Source organism: Globicephala melas, chromosome 12, assembly GCF_963455315.2.
Source record: "Globicephala melas chromosome 12, mGloMel1.2, whole genome shotgun sequence".
Classification (NCBI taxonomy): domain Eukaryota; kingdom Metazoa; phylum Chordata; class Mammalia; order Artiodactyla; family Delphinidae; genus Globicephala; species Globicephala melas.
This window is the reverse complement of record NC_083325.1, coordinates 29565744-29581168: the sequence shown is the minus strand read 5'-3', so window position 1 is coordinate 29581168 and position 15425 is coordinate 29565744. Positions and strand designations below refer to the sequence as shown.

The window sequence follows — 15425 nt, the reverse complement described above, 5'->3', positions numbered from 1 at the left end:
ACATTCATATGATAGAAAATTAGGTAGCTGTTGAAAAAAATTGTTTATAAAGAATTTTTAATGATGCAAGAAAATGGTACATGAAAAAGCAGGACACGGAACTGCACAGACACTCTGATCTCAGGTGTACAATAAAGACTAATTTACGTGCATATATGCATGCAATGCACAGGAAAAAATCTGGGCTGGTAAATAAACAAATGTTAATACTGTATTTTTCAGACTCAGTGATTTCTTTCTTTTATGATTTTGTGTTAAAAGTGTCATGTGTTGTTTTTATAACCAGAGAAGAGCGGTACAAAGTTTTTAAGGCAGCCGGCGCTGCCCGTCAATGAAATTCCTCAGCTCTGGTCTTCTCTCGCGAAAGCGCCGGCCCCGCGCCTGCTCCCCAGCGCGTCCCCGGGGCGGTCCGGCCGGCTGGCTCCGAGGGGGAGTGCTGGAATCCCCGCGGCGGGAGGAGGCGACGGGCTTGGCGTTGCGCACACTGCCGGAGGTGGAAGGTCAGGGGAGGGACAAAGCCCTTCTCCCGTGCAGGAGCGAGATCTGAACTGCGCTGGGCGCCCGGACCCCTGGTCCAGCCCTCAGCCCTCGCGGCCGCCGCCCAGTCCGCTGTTCCACCGCCAGGTGCAAAATGCCGTGTCATTGGGAGAGTCTGCGGCCGGAGCATTGAATTACAGCTTAGCCGAGCCCGGGTAGGGCGGCGGGGGTGGAAGGTGAGCAGAAGCCCCTGTTCTCCTCGGAGCACCCGCTGACAAGCGGGCTGAGCGCAGCCGGGGCGCGGACCGAGTGGAGCCCACTGAAGCAGCCCGGGACTGGCCTGTTCCTCTTTAAGAGCCGCTGCTCTGAGCCGGGAGCCAGTGATCCAAGCCGTTCTCCCTCCGCCAGCTCTCTCCAGTGAGGGAACCCACGAGCTGCGCCTCGACCGTCCCCGACCTTCCCCAGCCCTCTCCGCGCCCTGGGCGCACTGGGCCCTGACTCCCCGCCAGTCATGCTGAGGGTCTTCATCCTCTACGCCGAGAACGTCCACACCCCGGACTCCGATATCAGCGATGCCTACTGTTCTGCGGTGTTTGCAGGTAGGAGGGGCCCGCGATCCCTCCCGGGAGGGGAGGATGGGGTCGGGGAGGAGACGCCGCGGCTCTCCATCCCGGAGAGCACTGGGACGTGAGAGGCCAGACTCCTCGCCCAGACCAGATTGACTTTGAGTGTTGCAAAAACACACCCTCGGAGAGAGGCGACTCAGAGGGAAATTGAGGCAAGAGGGAGAGGCGGCTGAGCGGCCTGGAAGCTGAGCCCGGGTTGGGGCTAAGAGGGGCCTGGAAGACGGGGCCAGCATCTTTCCTCGCACTCTCAGGATCTCTTAAAAGAGACCTTTCCAGGTTGTGTGCTGCAAAGCGTTTTACTGCAGGGCTCCCCGCCTCTCCCCGGAAGACTGGTGCCCGGACTATTTGTAATCCAGCTCTTCCCGCCCCCCGCCCCCCACCCCCTCCCCGCGCCCCGGCCCGGGCCTGGCGGCTCTCCTCGGCCTTCGCTCTCTATTACAGGCTGGGCCGGCAGGCAGGCGGCCACTGGGGGCAGAGACATCGCCCATCGGTCCAGGGATCCTACCCTTGCTTTGGGCACAGGATGCGGGAAATTTAGCATGTTGGGGGTGGTAGCTTCATCATCAGATCGAGGCTACCTTGAGCAGGGGAGCCTGCTCCCCTATCAGATTGAGACATCCCACAGGAAGGTCTTTTCATGGTGATGAACGGCCTACTCCAGGAGGTGACGGCAGGGCCCTGTCTGCTTCTCTGCGACTCCCCTCTGGGTGGAGCCAGAGCTGGGGTCTACACAGCTGGGTCTGTGGGTTTGGAGCCATACTGAGGGAGAAGGACCAGAGGGCAGGAGTGTGGGAGCCCAGCTCCCCACCCGCCCTGTGGGTTCACTCTCAGCCTCTGTTAGTTACCTGTCATTCCCTTTCTACCCCGGAGACCTGGCTACATCCCAGGCCTCTGGCAATCATAGCATCGGCTGGTCCCTGGCCATCCAGCAGACATTCCCTTTCAGTTTCACAAGCTCCTGGATCTACCTGTTCCCAGACGCCCCTGTGCCCATGTGTCCCCGGACACATGCACACCTGAAGTGCCTGTGACACCTGCAAGTTCCAAGGAGTAGAAACTCACAGAACGCAGGCATGTGTCCATAGCAATGTGCACACACACACACACACACACACACACACACATACACACATTCCTGGGTGTGAGATTTTGGGTTTCTCGAGGAGGAGAAAGAAGTGTGCCCCAAAGGGGGTAGAAGGAGTGGGAGGTGACACTCCAGCTGTGCTCTTTTCCTAACGCGTTGCTTTGACCTGTTCTGACCAGTTTCCCACAGTTGCCTTCAGAAATGAGCTTTATCAAGGTTTCCAGGAGGAGAACGAGGGCACCAATCGGGGGCCTCCACGCTTCCTCTGAAACCTTGGCTCTGGGCAGGCCAGGCCAGTGGTTCATCTGCATGGCCCGGACTAGCAGCCTGGCTGAGGGCCCTGGGCTGAGAGCTGCAGACCTCCAGGGAGCACCATTCACTCTGTAAATAGCCCCCTGGCTGAGGGGAGGAAGGATACATTGCTGCCAGAGGGAAAACAGGCACCTTGTGCTTTAAGCAGCCACTCCCACCCCAGCACCCCTCGCCTGGCACAGGGCCCCCTGAGGGCTGAGCACCCTCTGGAGCTGTCCAGTGCACAAATGAAATGCAAGAAGGGTCACCTTGGAGCCCCTGCCTCTGTTCTCAGGGGTCTTGTCTCCTCTGGCGTCCACTCAGCCTGAACCAGACTTTCCCCCACCTTCTCTGACCACACCCCCAGCTCCCAACACCTCCCTGCAGGACAACACACTTGACTCAGCCTTCATGGCGCCCCTCCCCAGACCAAGCTCAGAACCCTAGCAAGAGAAAGGAAAGAATGAATAATGAATAATGAAAGGGGAAGCACTTTCTCACCCCAGAAGTGCTTTACCTAGAGAAATCCTATTGGTGTGGCTCCTCTCCTGTCGTCATGGAGCAATTGCCCCATCCTGCATCCTTGCCCTGACTGAGCCCTTCCCCACATTTGTCTGTCTGCTGTCAGTCTGCAGTCCTCCCCTTGGCCTGCAGCCTGGCTCCTCTGGGTGGGCTCCCCCTTCCCTGGCGATGAACGAGGTACACTGTCTGTGCTGACTGGGAGGGTCCCCAGCCTTCGCAGGGGGCCTTCTGGATCCCCCCCACTCCCAGCCATCACAGTCACTGCCAAGCAGTCATGGGGAGCGCAGGCCCTCCCTCCCCCACCCTTGGCCACAGTCCACCTCCTGCGTGTTGGCCAAGCTCCTCACTCATGTCCAAATTTGGCCTCCCTGCGGCATTCGGGCCTGCTCACCCTCCTTATCCCGACCGGGGCCAGGTTGGTGAATGATTATGCAGAAGGCTCTGTCTCAGGGACACACTCCTCAGAGCAGAACACCCTTCTGGGAAGGCTTCCCGCACCAGCTGGCCTGGACCTGGCTTTCCCAGATCTTCTGCTTTTAGGACCCATAGACCTCCTCCTTTGGTTACCTATTTGTAATATCTCATAATTTCACACGTGCCTCCGCCCATGCATAAATCCATTTCCTGCTCACGGTAGCTTTGTAAGGCCAGTGGGCAGGGATATCATCCCCTTTTACAGATAGGCCCAGAGAAGTGCAGGGGCCTGACCAAGGTCACACAGTGGCCAAAGCACCCCTCCCACCCCCATCACGCCCTCTGTTGTTCTCAGCGTCCACGCTCATGAATAAGAAAGTGCTTTGGAATGCATACCATGCACTGCCCACACAGGAGGCACCCTGGGCCTGAGCCAGAACAGGGGAGGGCTGTGTGGGGGGTACCCAGCATGGGCTGAGTCAGAGTCGGGGGGAGTGCAAGGCTGCGGGGAGGGCAGTGTATGACGAATGACCCAGAGATGCAGGATTCCAATTTTGAAAAGCGTATTCATCACAAGCAGAGAGAATGGTCATTCATTAAGCACAATGTACCATTTTCAGATGCCGTTTCTTCAAAACCCCACAACGATCCTGTGAGATACATTTAACTGATACTGTGCTTACTAGGTGTAAGCGCTGTTCTAAATGGAGCTCACTTACTATGAGTTCTATCGTGTTCGAGTTGTAATTTGTACCAGGCCCTTGTATGTAGACGCTTCATCCTCCTAGCAACCGTATATGGTAGCAACCATTATCACCCCCATTCTACACCAAAAAGAGGTTAAGTCATACACTAGTAATTAGTGGAATCAGGATTCAGGCCCACACACTCTGGCTCCAGAACCCGTCTTTAACTGCTCTACCATTTCCCTCTGGTCTTAGCTCTGATTTATAAGAGACAAGCAGTAAAAGGTGGAGGGGCAGGACCCAGGTCTGGCTCACACCCCAGAGACCAGTCTCAGTCTGCACGTGGCCCCCTCACACCCTGCCTCATCTCACACATTGTCCCTGCTGCCACCCACTCTCGTTCGCCCTCAGGCCCTGACATCCCCACTCGCATTCTCTGGTCTGGAGGATGCTTTCTTATCTCAGAGGGGTCTCTGCCCCTCTGCATCACCCTTTCTGCATCTCATAGGACTAGTCACCGGTTGGCCCAGGATGCTCCCTCTGGGCAGTACTCTTGTGCTAGGCCATCTCAAGGCCTCTGTTAGGCCTGTGATGGCTGTTCAGGGACTGATAAGCTAAGGCTAGAGGCATGCATCATGTAGCACTGAGGTGGGCAGCCTGCAGTGGGTGTGGCAGGCACTTGGGGGCCTCTGGAAAAGGGGCACTGTAAGCATAGGCCCCAAGCTTAGCCAATCCAGTGGGGTGGAGGGGCTCAGGGGTGCAGATAGCTGGCAGCCTTGGTCACATTCCAGTGGGATGAGAGCATGGAACAAGAATGAAAGGACGGTAGCTGAGAGTGTTGGCTGTGGACCCAGACTGCCTGGGACCTTGGATTTGGAATCCCAGCACTGTCATTTTCCAGCTGTGTGTCTTTGGACAAGTTACTTAACCTCTCTGTGTCTCAGTTTCTCATCTATAAAGTGTTGATAATAATAGTACCTGCTTTGGAGGGATGATTCTGAAGCGTTTATGTGTTAATACACATATTACACTTTGAATAGTGCCTGGCACTTAAATACATGTTAACTATTTTACTATTATTATATATGTTTATATATATATTTATTATAATTATTATTATGGTTAACATGTATTGTACATGTACTAAGAAATCACTGCACACATCCAGAAAGCCTTTCACTATCTTTTTTGCCTGGTCCGGCCTATCACCAGCTCTGTTGGTTCATCTACTGTCCTACCAGACTGGGCACAATGTGCTGAGGAGTGAGTGGCCATCCCCTCGGCCCCAAGGGACCCTGGTCCTGTCTCCTCTGGCTGCTCCCCCCGCACCCCCCGGAGCAGTCGCTTCTGAGGCCAAGACACATGTCCACTTGCCTGCCGGCTGGCTGTGACCCTCACCATTGGGCTAGATCTTTCTTGGAAAAGTGACTCCCTGAGCCCACAAACCTTCTCAGTCCCTCTCCCCAGGCCAAAATCTGTTTCTTTCTTTTCTTTTTTTTTTTTTTTACATCTTTATTGGAGTATAATTGCTTTACAATGGTGTGTTAGTTTCTGCTTTATAACAAAGTGAATCAGTTATACATAGACATATGTTCCCATATCTCTTCCCTCTTGCGTCTCCCTCCCTCCCACCCTCCCTATCCCACCCCTATTTCTTTCTTTACTTCCTGCATGCTGGTCTCTTTCCAGATTGGTTCATTAGGCTGAAGTGTTAGCAAGAAGAGCACTAACATCTATTGTGTACCTACTGTGCGCCAGGTAGGCACTGGCCTGGAAACTTTAGTGTTTGCTGTAATCCTCCTAACAGCTCTGTGAAGTAGCATTCTCTCGATTTCACAGAAGTGGAAACAGACTCTGAAAGGTCAAATCTCACGTCTTGGGACACATGGCTAGAAAAGGGTGCACTGGGATGGACGCAGGGCCATCTGATTGTTCCTGCTATGGGAGAGTTCTTCCCAGGCAGTCGGTCACATGACCGTGGCCATAACCAGAATCACTGCTGTGTGTGCAGTCTACACCCCGACACCCCTGGTAGACACGTGACTGCCTCTCTAATCCCAGCTGGTCGGATTGGGATATCCTTGGGACACAAATTCTTCAATGAATGTGAGAGGGGAGGGCAGGAGGAGGCATTGGACCATCCTTACTCCTGTAAGTTTTTGGACTTTGGCAGATGTGCCCTGAGGAATCCTGTAAGCTCACATGCAGAGGGTTCGTCTCCAGGTTGGTGTTATTGGAAGCAGAGGGCAAGGTTTATTTGCTTCCTGGATACCCCATGTCAGGCCTTGGGAAAAAACAAGGCCCCAGACATTAGGAAAACTGAGCCAGAGGAGGCCAACTCCAAAAGCAAGAAGGGGCTCTCCTTGAAGTATCTCCCCCTTGACTGGCAGGGAGGAAGGACCCCATCTAGGTGACAGAAGAGGGTCACAAACCCACATGCCCATGGGAGCATGGCAGGTGGCGTAACTAAGGCCAGAGGGAGAAGCGCATGCATATTGGGTGAGTGGTAGCGAGTAGGGCGAGCCGAGATGCATGCTCCTGGCTGCAGGCGCCAGAGAGTCAGTGTTAGGCAGAAAATTAGGGATCGTGTGCCAGCTTCTCTGATTTTTCAAGGGATGCTATAAATCCAGATCTCCTTATGGTTAAAGTACAATTTTGTTATAAAACATTGTGTTGATCAAAGACAGCAGGTCTATGTGCTGGATGTGTCCCAGGGGACACCAGTGGCAGCATCTGATGGTGTTTTATTTAATCTGGGAGACCTTGGTTCTTGGACTCTCCAGGGAACAGGCAGCCAGTCTCCTCTCACTTGAGATTATCAGTCAGCACCTATCCATGACTACACCGATGGGGTAACAGGGGAGAGCCTTAGTCCCCTCCCCACCTTACCTCTTTTAGCTCTGAAATGTCTGTTGCGCTTAACATGAAATTGTAAGTAAAAACTGGGCTTGCTATGCAAATTCAGCTTCAAAGCAGGTCCCCTTGAGGCAGGAGATAGATGATCCCCAGGCTAAACGGCTGGAGTTTGTCCCCTGTGGACAGAGACTCCAAACAGCAGGAGGGAGGAGAAGCTAAGCCCTGCCCAGATAAGGGATAGAAGACCACATAGTCCTCATTCTCAGAAGTCAAGGAGACCTTCCCAACTACACACACACAGAAAAGCTCCTTGGAGGTCAAAAAGGGAGGGGGCGCCACCCCATAGTAAGTGATGTCAACCTACCCGTAGGCCTATTCTCTAGAATCCATCTTGGCTAAGAGATGCGCACACACACAGAGGAGGACGCTGAGATATACCAAATATGGACTCAGACCAGCAAAGCAAGATGACTGGCCAAAGGAAACCCAGAAGAAATGCCCCATAAAGGTCATTCAAACTACCACAACGGCGCGACTCTCTCTCTGAGCCCGCCCGTGTGTCTACCCACACGTACTCTTTTTCCTCCTAATAAACACTTTACTTGTTTCACTACTCTCCGTTTCTTTGTGGAAATTCATTTTCTTGTCACTGGCCACCGGTCTAGTGGCTAGGATTCAGTGCTCTCACTGCCGTGGCCTGACTTCAATCTCTGGCCGGGAGCTGAAATCCTGCTTCAAGCTGCTGCAGGCCGAGGACACCCGAGACCACCCTTACCCACTTGCTACCCAACAGTGGCTCCTAAGCTGGCCTTGTCCCCTTTGCAGTGGGGCTGGAGTTTTCCGGGATGCCGAGGAGCCGCCCTTACCTGGGGCCTTAGGTAGGATGCAGACCTGGCTGTTGGCTAGCGAGCCCTAACTGATGGTGGGGGGCACGATGGTCTCTCTCACTCACATAATGGTTGATGTGTAGGCAGCCCAGGCTGGTAAAGTTCTGACCCGCAGGGCTGTCCAGGCCCCCGGATCCTTTCTGTCTTGTTTCTCTGCTATCCCCCGTGGTCCCTTTGACAACATGGTTGGTGTGGTGGATACTGTACTTGGCTCTCCAGTGTCCCTTCCACACCATGATGAGGCTGAGCCAGTGGTTCTCAAAGAGGATAGTACTGTCCCCTTGGGGGAATTTTGGATATGATGATTTGGGATATGTTTTCACTGCAGCCTGGGCAGGACACACATAGCCCTCCTGCTCATATCGCATCGGTCATCACCTGGTTTCCTGGCCACATCTAGCTCTGAGGGAGTTCTGGGAAATGTAGTCTATTTATGTGGGTGACCATGCTTCCAGGTCAATCTCCTTGGAACATTTCTATGGCAGGAGGGGAGAACATCTTTTTTTTTTTTTTTTTTTTTTGCAGTACATGGGCCTCTCACTGTTGTGACTTCTCCCGTTGCGGAGCACAGGCTCCGGACGCGCAGGCTCAGCGGCTCACGGGCCCAGCCGCTCCGCGGCATGTGGGATCTTCCCAGACCGAGGCATGAGCCCACGTCCCCTGCACCGGCAGGAGGACTCTCAACCACTGCGCCACCAGGGAAGCCCCGGGAGAACATCTTTGAGGGGGCCAAGTTGAGGTCTCAGCACACTGTCCGCAAGAGCTGCATTCCTGTTGCAAGTCCCCTTGGGAGGAAGCCCCCTTGAGCACCGGCCCCAGGATGACATCCCCAAGGGAAGAGTCAGCCATCCTATCAGGGAGAAGTGAAGGGCAGCCAGGCTGGGAAGTTGGAAGTTGGGATGGGAAAAGAGGCCTCAGGAAGTGTCCAGGGCTCAGGCCACCAGCTGAGCAGGAGTGTGGAGACCCTGTTCCTTGGACATAAGCCAAGTGTTTGCAAAGGTCCCTTGGAATATTCCTCTGGAAATATTAGATATGCCCCTACAGATTTCCTGTGCCCCCTCTGACCGATTAGAGCAGGGCTAGGGGGCAGGGTGTGGTGTGCTGGGGAAGGCAGCAACGTCAGGAATTATTGTGATGGTAAAAACTATCCTCGATCATCAGATCTAAAATTGCCCCTAGGGGGCAGTACTACCCTCTTTGAGAACAGCACCCTTCACATCACAGGGTGGAAGGGACACTGGGGAGCCAAGTACAATGTCCATCACACCAACCCCAGGCCAGCCCTTCTATCCACCGGGAACACCTGGCTGCCTGAGACAGACTGGGGCTCTCCCCTCATCGACCGACTCCACCATCTAGCTAGACATCAAACCAGCACTTAAACAAATAGTTACTGCTTCCAGTTGGGACAAGCGCTAAGAAGGAAAAGCGTTGCTGTGCAGTTGTTTGCCAGAGGACCCAGCCTAGACCAGGAGGTCAGAGGCTTCCCACGGAAGTGATGAAGCCTGAAGAGTGAGTGGGGGTGGCCCTTTAAGAGAGGGGGGAAGGCAGGTGCAGGTGGAGGTGACAGCAGAGCTTGGAGGGAGTTTGGAGGGAGCTCAGCATGTTCCAGAAACTGAGAAGTGAGGGGCTGAGGGGTCTTACCTTGTATGCAGAGGAAAGGGAGCCGGGCTTTATTCCAAGAGCATGGCAGGCCTTGGAGGGATTTTACGAGGGGAAAGACATGATTATATTTAAGATCACTTGGCTCCTGTGTGGATAATGGACCAGAGGTGACCAGCTAAGAGGCAGCCCAGGCAGGAGACGGTGGTGGTGGAAATGCCTTGGTGGAGGTACTTGGATGCTGTGGGCACATAGATGGTACCAAAGTCAGTAAGGATGACTTAGGCTGCAAGTAAGTGAAATCCTACCTCAAAAAGACTTTAATAATAAACAGTCTTAAAGTGATTTTTTTTTTTTTTTTTGAAGTACACGGGCCTCTCACTGTTGTGGCCTCTCCCGTTGCGGAGCACAGGCTCCAGATGCGCAGGCTCAGCGGCCATGGCTCACGGGCCCAGCCGCTCCACGGCATGTGGGATCTTCCCGGACCGGGGCACGAACCCGTGTACCCCTGCATCGGCAGGTGGACTCTCAACCACTGTGCCACCAGGGAAGCCCTTAAAGTGGTTTTTATGCCCGATACAAGTCCTCTTGGGAGGAATCCCTGTTAGTACCACGCCACAGTATGATCCAGAGACCTGGTGGACTCTGGGCATATACAGTGGACAGCTCCACAGTCACCCTGGACCCAGGCTGACTCCATTTTTCTCTCTGGTCTGCCGTCCTTGGTGTCTGCTACATCTTAGAGCTGGCCGGCAATTTGATCTACATGCTTCCTTATTCTCACAAAGCAGGAGAGGAAGTTGGGCTTGTCCATTCACGGAGGATAAGTTATCCCTCCAGGAGAACAACTCGGGACATATGCCATCGCTGGACCAATAGCTATTGCCAGGAGATGGTCTCAGATAGGTCAGGATCTGGAGCTAGGGCTGGGGGTAGTACCCGAATAGTCGGGTTCTGCTGAGAGAGAGGAAGTTTGGATGTTGGAGAGGAAGTAAATGTCCAGCTCATCGTAAGGGTTAGTGGGGTCACCCAGGGAGAGTGGTAGAGTCAGGAGGAAGAGGGCGCAAGCCAGCTAGAGAAGGTGCAGCCTTTAAGGTTGGGGAGAGGACAGCCTCAGACTTGTCATCGAGTGGGTGAGGGGGTAGGATCTAGTGCCCAAGTGCCCAGCGGGGCTTAGGAGTACGAATGATTCGTTTATAACAGCAGGAGAAAGAGCAAAAGATTTGGGTGCAGAAGCTGACGGGAGTTAGGAGGCGGGGAGCCTGAGGAAGTTCTCTACTTTGCATATAAAAAGCAAACTGAGAGCGAGGATGGTGATGGGGTGTTGTGGGTTTGGGGAGAGAAAAGTATGAACTAGCTGTCTAGGAGAGAGGGAGATTGAAGAGGCTGTGGACATGTAGTAGTTCCCTATCAGCACTCAGGATCCACCAGAGTCAGGGGTGGGAAATAACAGGTGAGACCAGCAGGCTAGCTGTGTTATTCTCCAACACCTTTAGTGCTTAGCGGGCTGGCGTGGAGTAGGCAGGGCTGGATTTCACCACGTTGCTGTTTAGCCACCTGAAAATGCTGGATCTTCAAAACAAGCGAAGAAAAAGAGAGCTGTGATCTTGTGCAGCAGAATGACGATAACTAGTCACTGAATTGAGGCTGAGTGAGGAAGCTAGTGAGGACCTGGGAGGTGGGAGGAGGGACAGTGCCTGTCGGGTGCTCGGTGCTGCAATGTAGGGGTATGGAGGTGAGAAGCCACCTGTGGCCAAGAAGTTCATCAGCTGGAAAGGAACCAGACGTAACACAGGAACGCACGCTAAAGGCTGTCACCACTCGAGGCTCACGCTCTAGGCAATTCCCCTCATGGTGAGGGCGAGGGGACCTAGAGATTGCTTTTGGGGATGTGGCAGGGTACCGAGTGGGCAGGATGCAGACCTCCGCCTCCGGAGGCGGGTGACCCCAGACTGCTCTGGAGAAGGCTCAGAGGCTCTTCGCGAGAGTTCGAGCGTCGGAGTCTCTCGGACCTCCGGGGCACCGAGGGCGGTCGAGGGGGAAGGTGGGCCGAGGCGAGCGGCGTGGGCGCCAGGGGCTCAGGGCGCAGCGCACGTTTGGCCGCTCGGCCCTCTCCTCCTCTAGCGCTCGCAGCGCTTGCAGTTTCCCGCGGACACACTCTGGTCTCTGAAGCCCCGTTTCCCCCACCTCCCGCCTTCGCACCCAGTTGCCCCTGGGCGCTTCGGGCAGGAGAGCAGTGGAAACGAGGTCGGCCTTGGTGCGCTCGGGGCCCGGGCGCGCTGGCCGGGCGGGTAACCGGGACGGTGCGGGCTCCCGCTAGCAGGCGGGCGGGCGACGCTTCCCAGCTGCGTAGCCCAGCCGTGCGCCCCGCGTCAGCTGCGCTTCCATTCCTGGCGGGGGCGGGGACCCGCGGAGGGGACCAGCGCCCCCGCCGGCGCCAGGCTGACCCCTGGCCCGCCCCGCCCTCCGCGGGCAGGGCGGATCCGGACCCGGGCCGGAGGGGAGGGTCCACCCAGTGGGTGTCCGGTGTCCTCGCCGCGGCCTCTCTCAGGCGCCGGGACTTCTCCCGCGGAGGCGACAGCTCGCTCCCCTCTGGTGCGGCTGCCTCGGAGCCGAGCGCTTGCTCGGTGGGGGCCGGCCGAACCATGCTGAGCTGCCAGCTGGTGAGGGCCAGCAACCTCCCCAGTGTGAAGAAGGACCGGCGCAGCGACCCGGTCGCCAGCCTGACTTTCCGAGGTGAGAGCCCCGTGGCCGTGGCGCCCGTGCGCCCGCGCCACCGACTCTGCGCGCGCACCGCCGGGTCTGCCGCCCCGGCTCCGGCGCTAACTGTAGTCCAAGCCATAGTTTCCTCCCCGTCAGCAAGGACAGAAATCTCAGAGAAATTTCGGTCCTATCTTCTGCCGAGGAGACGAGGAGGATGCAACCGAGCACGATAAATGCCACAGTGTTCAGAAATTTTGGAAAACCGGAAGTGCCATAACAGGTCGACAGTTAACACTTTTCTAAGACAGAAGCCCAGAGGGAATAACGTGCGAGCCCTTAGCGGGCAGTGATGAGGGCGGGGTTGGAGGATGGGTGCGGAAGAGAGAGGAATAGGATCGCTTAAAAACTGGGTGTGGAGACCGTGAAAGTTGTGTCTTGATTTCATTCATTCATTCGTCCATCTTTCTTCAGCACTGGCCGTATTGAATCGGCCGTGTCTCAGTTGGGAGGAAAAGGGATAGAATAGAGCGGATGTAGCCTTGATACAAAAAATTTTGAGAGTTCAAGGAAGTTTTTTAAATGCAAAGAGCCTAAACACCTGCCTGTGGTACTTAGACCAGAGAGGGTCTCTCTGTTTGGGGCAAACACCCCAAAGGACTCAAACCCCGCCCCCTTCTCACCAGGCACCCTTAACTCCCGCCTCAAGGCAGACATTCCCACGGGAGGAGGTATCTCAGGAGGGGAAAGGGAAGAGGAAGGATCTGTCAAAATTAAGAGAAGGAACAATGGCAGTGAGTCAGGACCCCGGTTCTGCAAAGAAAGATAATTAAGGAAAGGGAGAGGGTTTTCCTCTTACCACGAGGTGTATCCTGTGGTTTTGTGGAATTAAAAAACGTGTGCGGCGCAAAAGGTGGTCAAACGGAGAGGGACAAGTGGCTGGTGTTTTCAGGAGGTTAGAAAAAGGTGGGAACACCAAGGGGGCTCTTTAGCTCTGACCCACGATCGCCATCTTCTCCCCAAGCACCCCAAAATGATGATAACCATAGATGAAAGACACAGTTTGGCAAAGTGAGAACTAACTGTAGCTTTTATTCTTTGATGTGTGACCATTTACATTTTATTCCTCTTTTGAAAAGTGTGAGTCGAAACAGTTTAGAAAACTCTTCTGTTTTCATTAATTGGTGATATTCCTGGGTGCCTACTATGAAATGCAGCATCCAGACAAGGTCCCTAGTTCTCCCTTAGATTCAGATTCTGCTTAAGCCATTCTTGTGTGGAAATGATGGGGCCAACACTGGCTGGGAAAGAAGCTCCCCAAGGACCCTGAGCCCAGGGCCCTTCATCAGCCTAGGTCTCTTAGATGCTTCGGACTTCTTTTGCATCTGTTCACCACTCTCTTTCCCTGGTTCTCTAACGGTTTTGTGGTAGCTACTAATCTCCCCATTCTGCAGACAAGGAAATGGAAACCTGGGGAAGTGTCCTGGTCATGGCAGGGAGTGCTTGGAGCGGGCAGTGCCCTTGAGTCCAAATCAGTTGAGGTCCCTCTTGGCTGTTGCCCCAGCCCAGGTACCCCAAGCACATGCACCTGCTGTCCTCTCCCCATCTCTGCATTCCCCTCCCTTTATAATGCCTTACTATTTATTTGCACTGACAAGCTCCTAGCAAAACTGCAATATAATGGAATGTACCATCTCCAGCTGTTCAGTCTATTTAACTTTCAAAGCCCAGCTACAATGCCACCTTCTCCAGGAAGGCACCCAGGATTCCCCTGGCTATCATTAGTCTCTCCTCTCGTAATGCACAGCACCTTGTTAGGTCTGCTAGTGCACTTGCCCCAGCTGGGCTGTGCTCAGTACTTTGCTCCGTAATTAGGATCGCAGGACTCCTTGAGGGCAGCATCTCGTCCTATTCATCAGGATGCCTGGGGCTGAGAGCAAACTGGTGGTACTCTCTGGTGTGTGCCCTTTGTGGCCCAGTTACTCACCATCTTCCAGATGTGCCTGGGAGTCTCAACAGTCTGAGGCAATGGTTTTCATGTTTTACTGTGCCTGAGAATCTTCTGGCGATTGTGCTTGAAAGACAGATTCCTGGGTCCTATCCATAGAGGTTCTGATGCAGCAGGTTTAAGTGACCTAAGAATTAGCATTTCCATACCTGATGCAGGCCATTTTGGAACCACGTCTTGAGAGAAATTGATGTGAGATGTGGTGAAAGGTGAAATTAATGTGACCTCCCCCACCTGACAGGGGTATTCATGCTGGACTTGGGGGCTGAGTTGATGCTTAGGGAAAGGGGCTGTTAGAATCAGACCCAGAATTTACAGATCATCTAGCTTGGGGTACTCAACCCCGGTTGCACATCAGAATTGCGTGGAGAGCTTTCAGAAAAAACACTGCCAAACTCCCGGTCCCTCCTCTCTTGAAGCAAAACTTCTGGGGTGAGGGGCCCAGATATAGGTGTTTCCAAAAAATCTCCAAATGTACAGAAAGCGCAATCAGGGGTGAGAAGCCTTGTCGGAACACATCATGGCACAGAGGGGACTGGACTGCTTGCAGAGAAGTCTCCGCACTGTGTGCTGGGCTCCCACTCGGAGCGGAGCCCGAGGAGCATGGGCCTGGCCAGGCCCACTTGTCTCACAGTTGTTCCGGGCATTCCAGGCTCAGATGTAATTTCAGGACCTGCCTCCCAAAATAGACTATGAGCTCTGGGAGGCTGGACTCTGAGGGCCCTTTTATGTGTCCCCTCTCTCAGGTCTTTAGGATAGAGGTTTTTAATGAATACTTATCATCCCTTTGTTCTTGTATTAATTATTTAGTTAGCGTGACTAACTACCGTGAGTACCTGGGCCATGGTGGAGATTTTTGACTGACCATCTGCGTGAATGGGCAGCTTCATTTCCTATAGCATTTAATGAGCTGGACTTCTCTTCTGCCCTGCCCATTTCCCACCCTCTAATGTCATGATTTACATCCCTTCGTTCATGCATTTAGTTCATTGAACAAATACTTATTGAGCACCTACTACATGCTGGGTGCTGTTCGAGGGGCTGGGGATGCATCCAAGAACAAAACCAGATCCCTGTTCCCTTCGAGCTCAAACATCTTATTTCCTTGAAGTTTGGGTCTCCTGTGCCCCCACTTAGTGACTTTCTACCCTGCTTCCTCCAGGCTTACCAGCCAGAACCCGAGTCATTACTGCCCCTTCCCTTTCCCTTCTCCCATCAGTCCTCTCTTCCTCCCCGCGTCTCTCCAGTCGCTCTCTCTCCCTTCCCCCCTCC

General features: G+C 54.1%; 1 protein-coding gene across 22 annotated transcripts in view; it reads left to right on the top strand.

The window, feature by feature from the left end:
* Nucleotides 1–441: 441 nt before the first annotated feature.
* Nucleotides 442–15425, top strand: part of DYSF (dysferlin) — a 223677-nt gene continuing 208693 nt past the window's right edge. For 13 of the 22 annotated variants that reach the window (XM_030877536.2, XM_030877531.2, XM_030877533.2 and 10 more), the window contains exon 1: nucleotides 11984–12181. In XM_030877536.2, the coding sequence (XP_030733396.2) occupies nucleotides 12091–12181 (91 nt within the window). In that variant the 5' untranslated portion in view covers nucleotides 11984–12090. Of the gene's footprint in view, nucleotides 1077–11983; nucleotides 12182–15425 lie in introns of those variants that run through there. The other 9 variants (XM_030877537.2, XM_030877532.2, XM_030877534.2 and 6 more) reach the window with 1 other exon arrangement.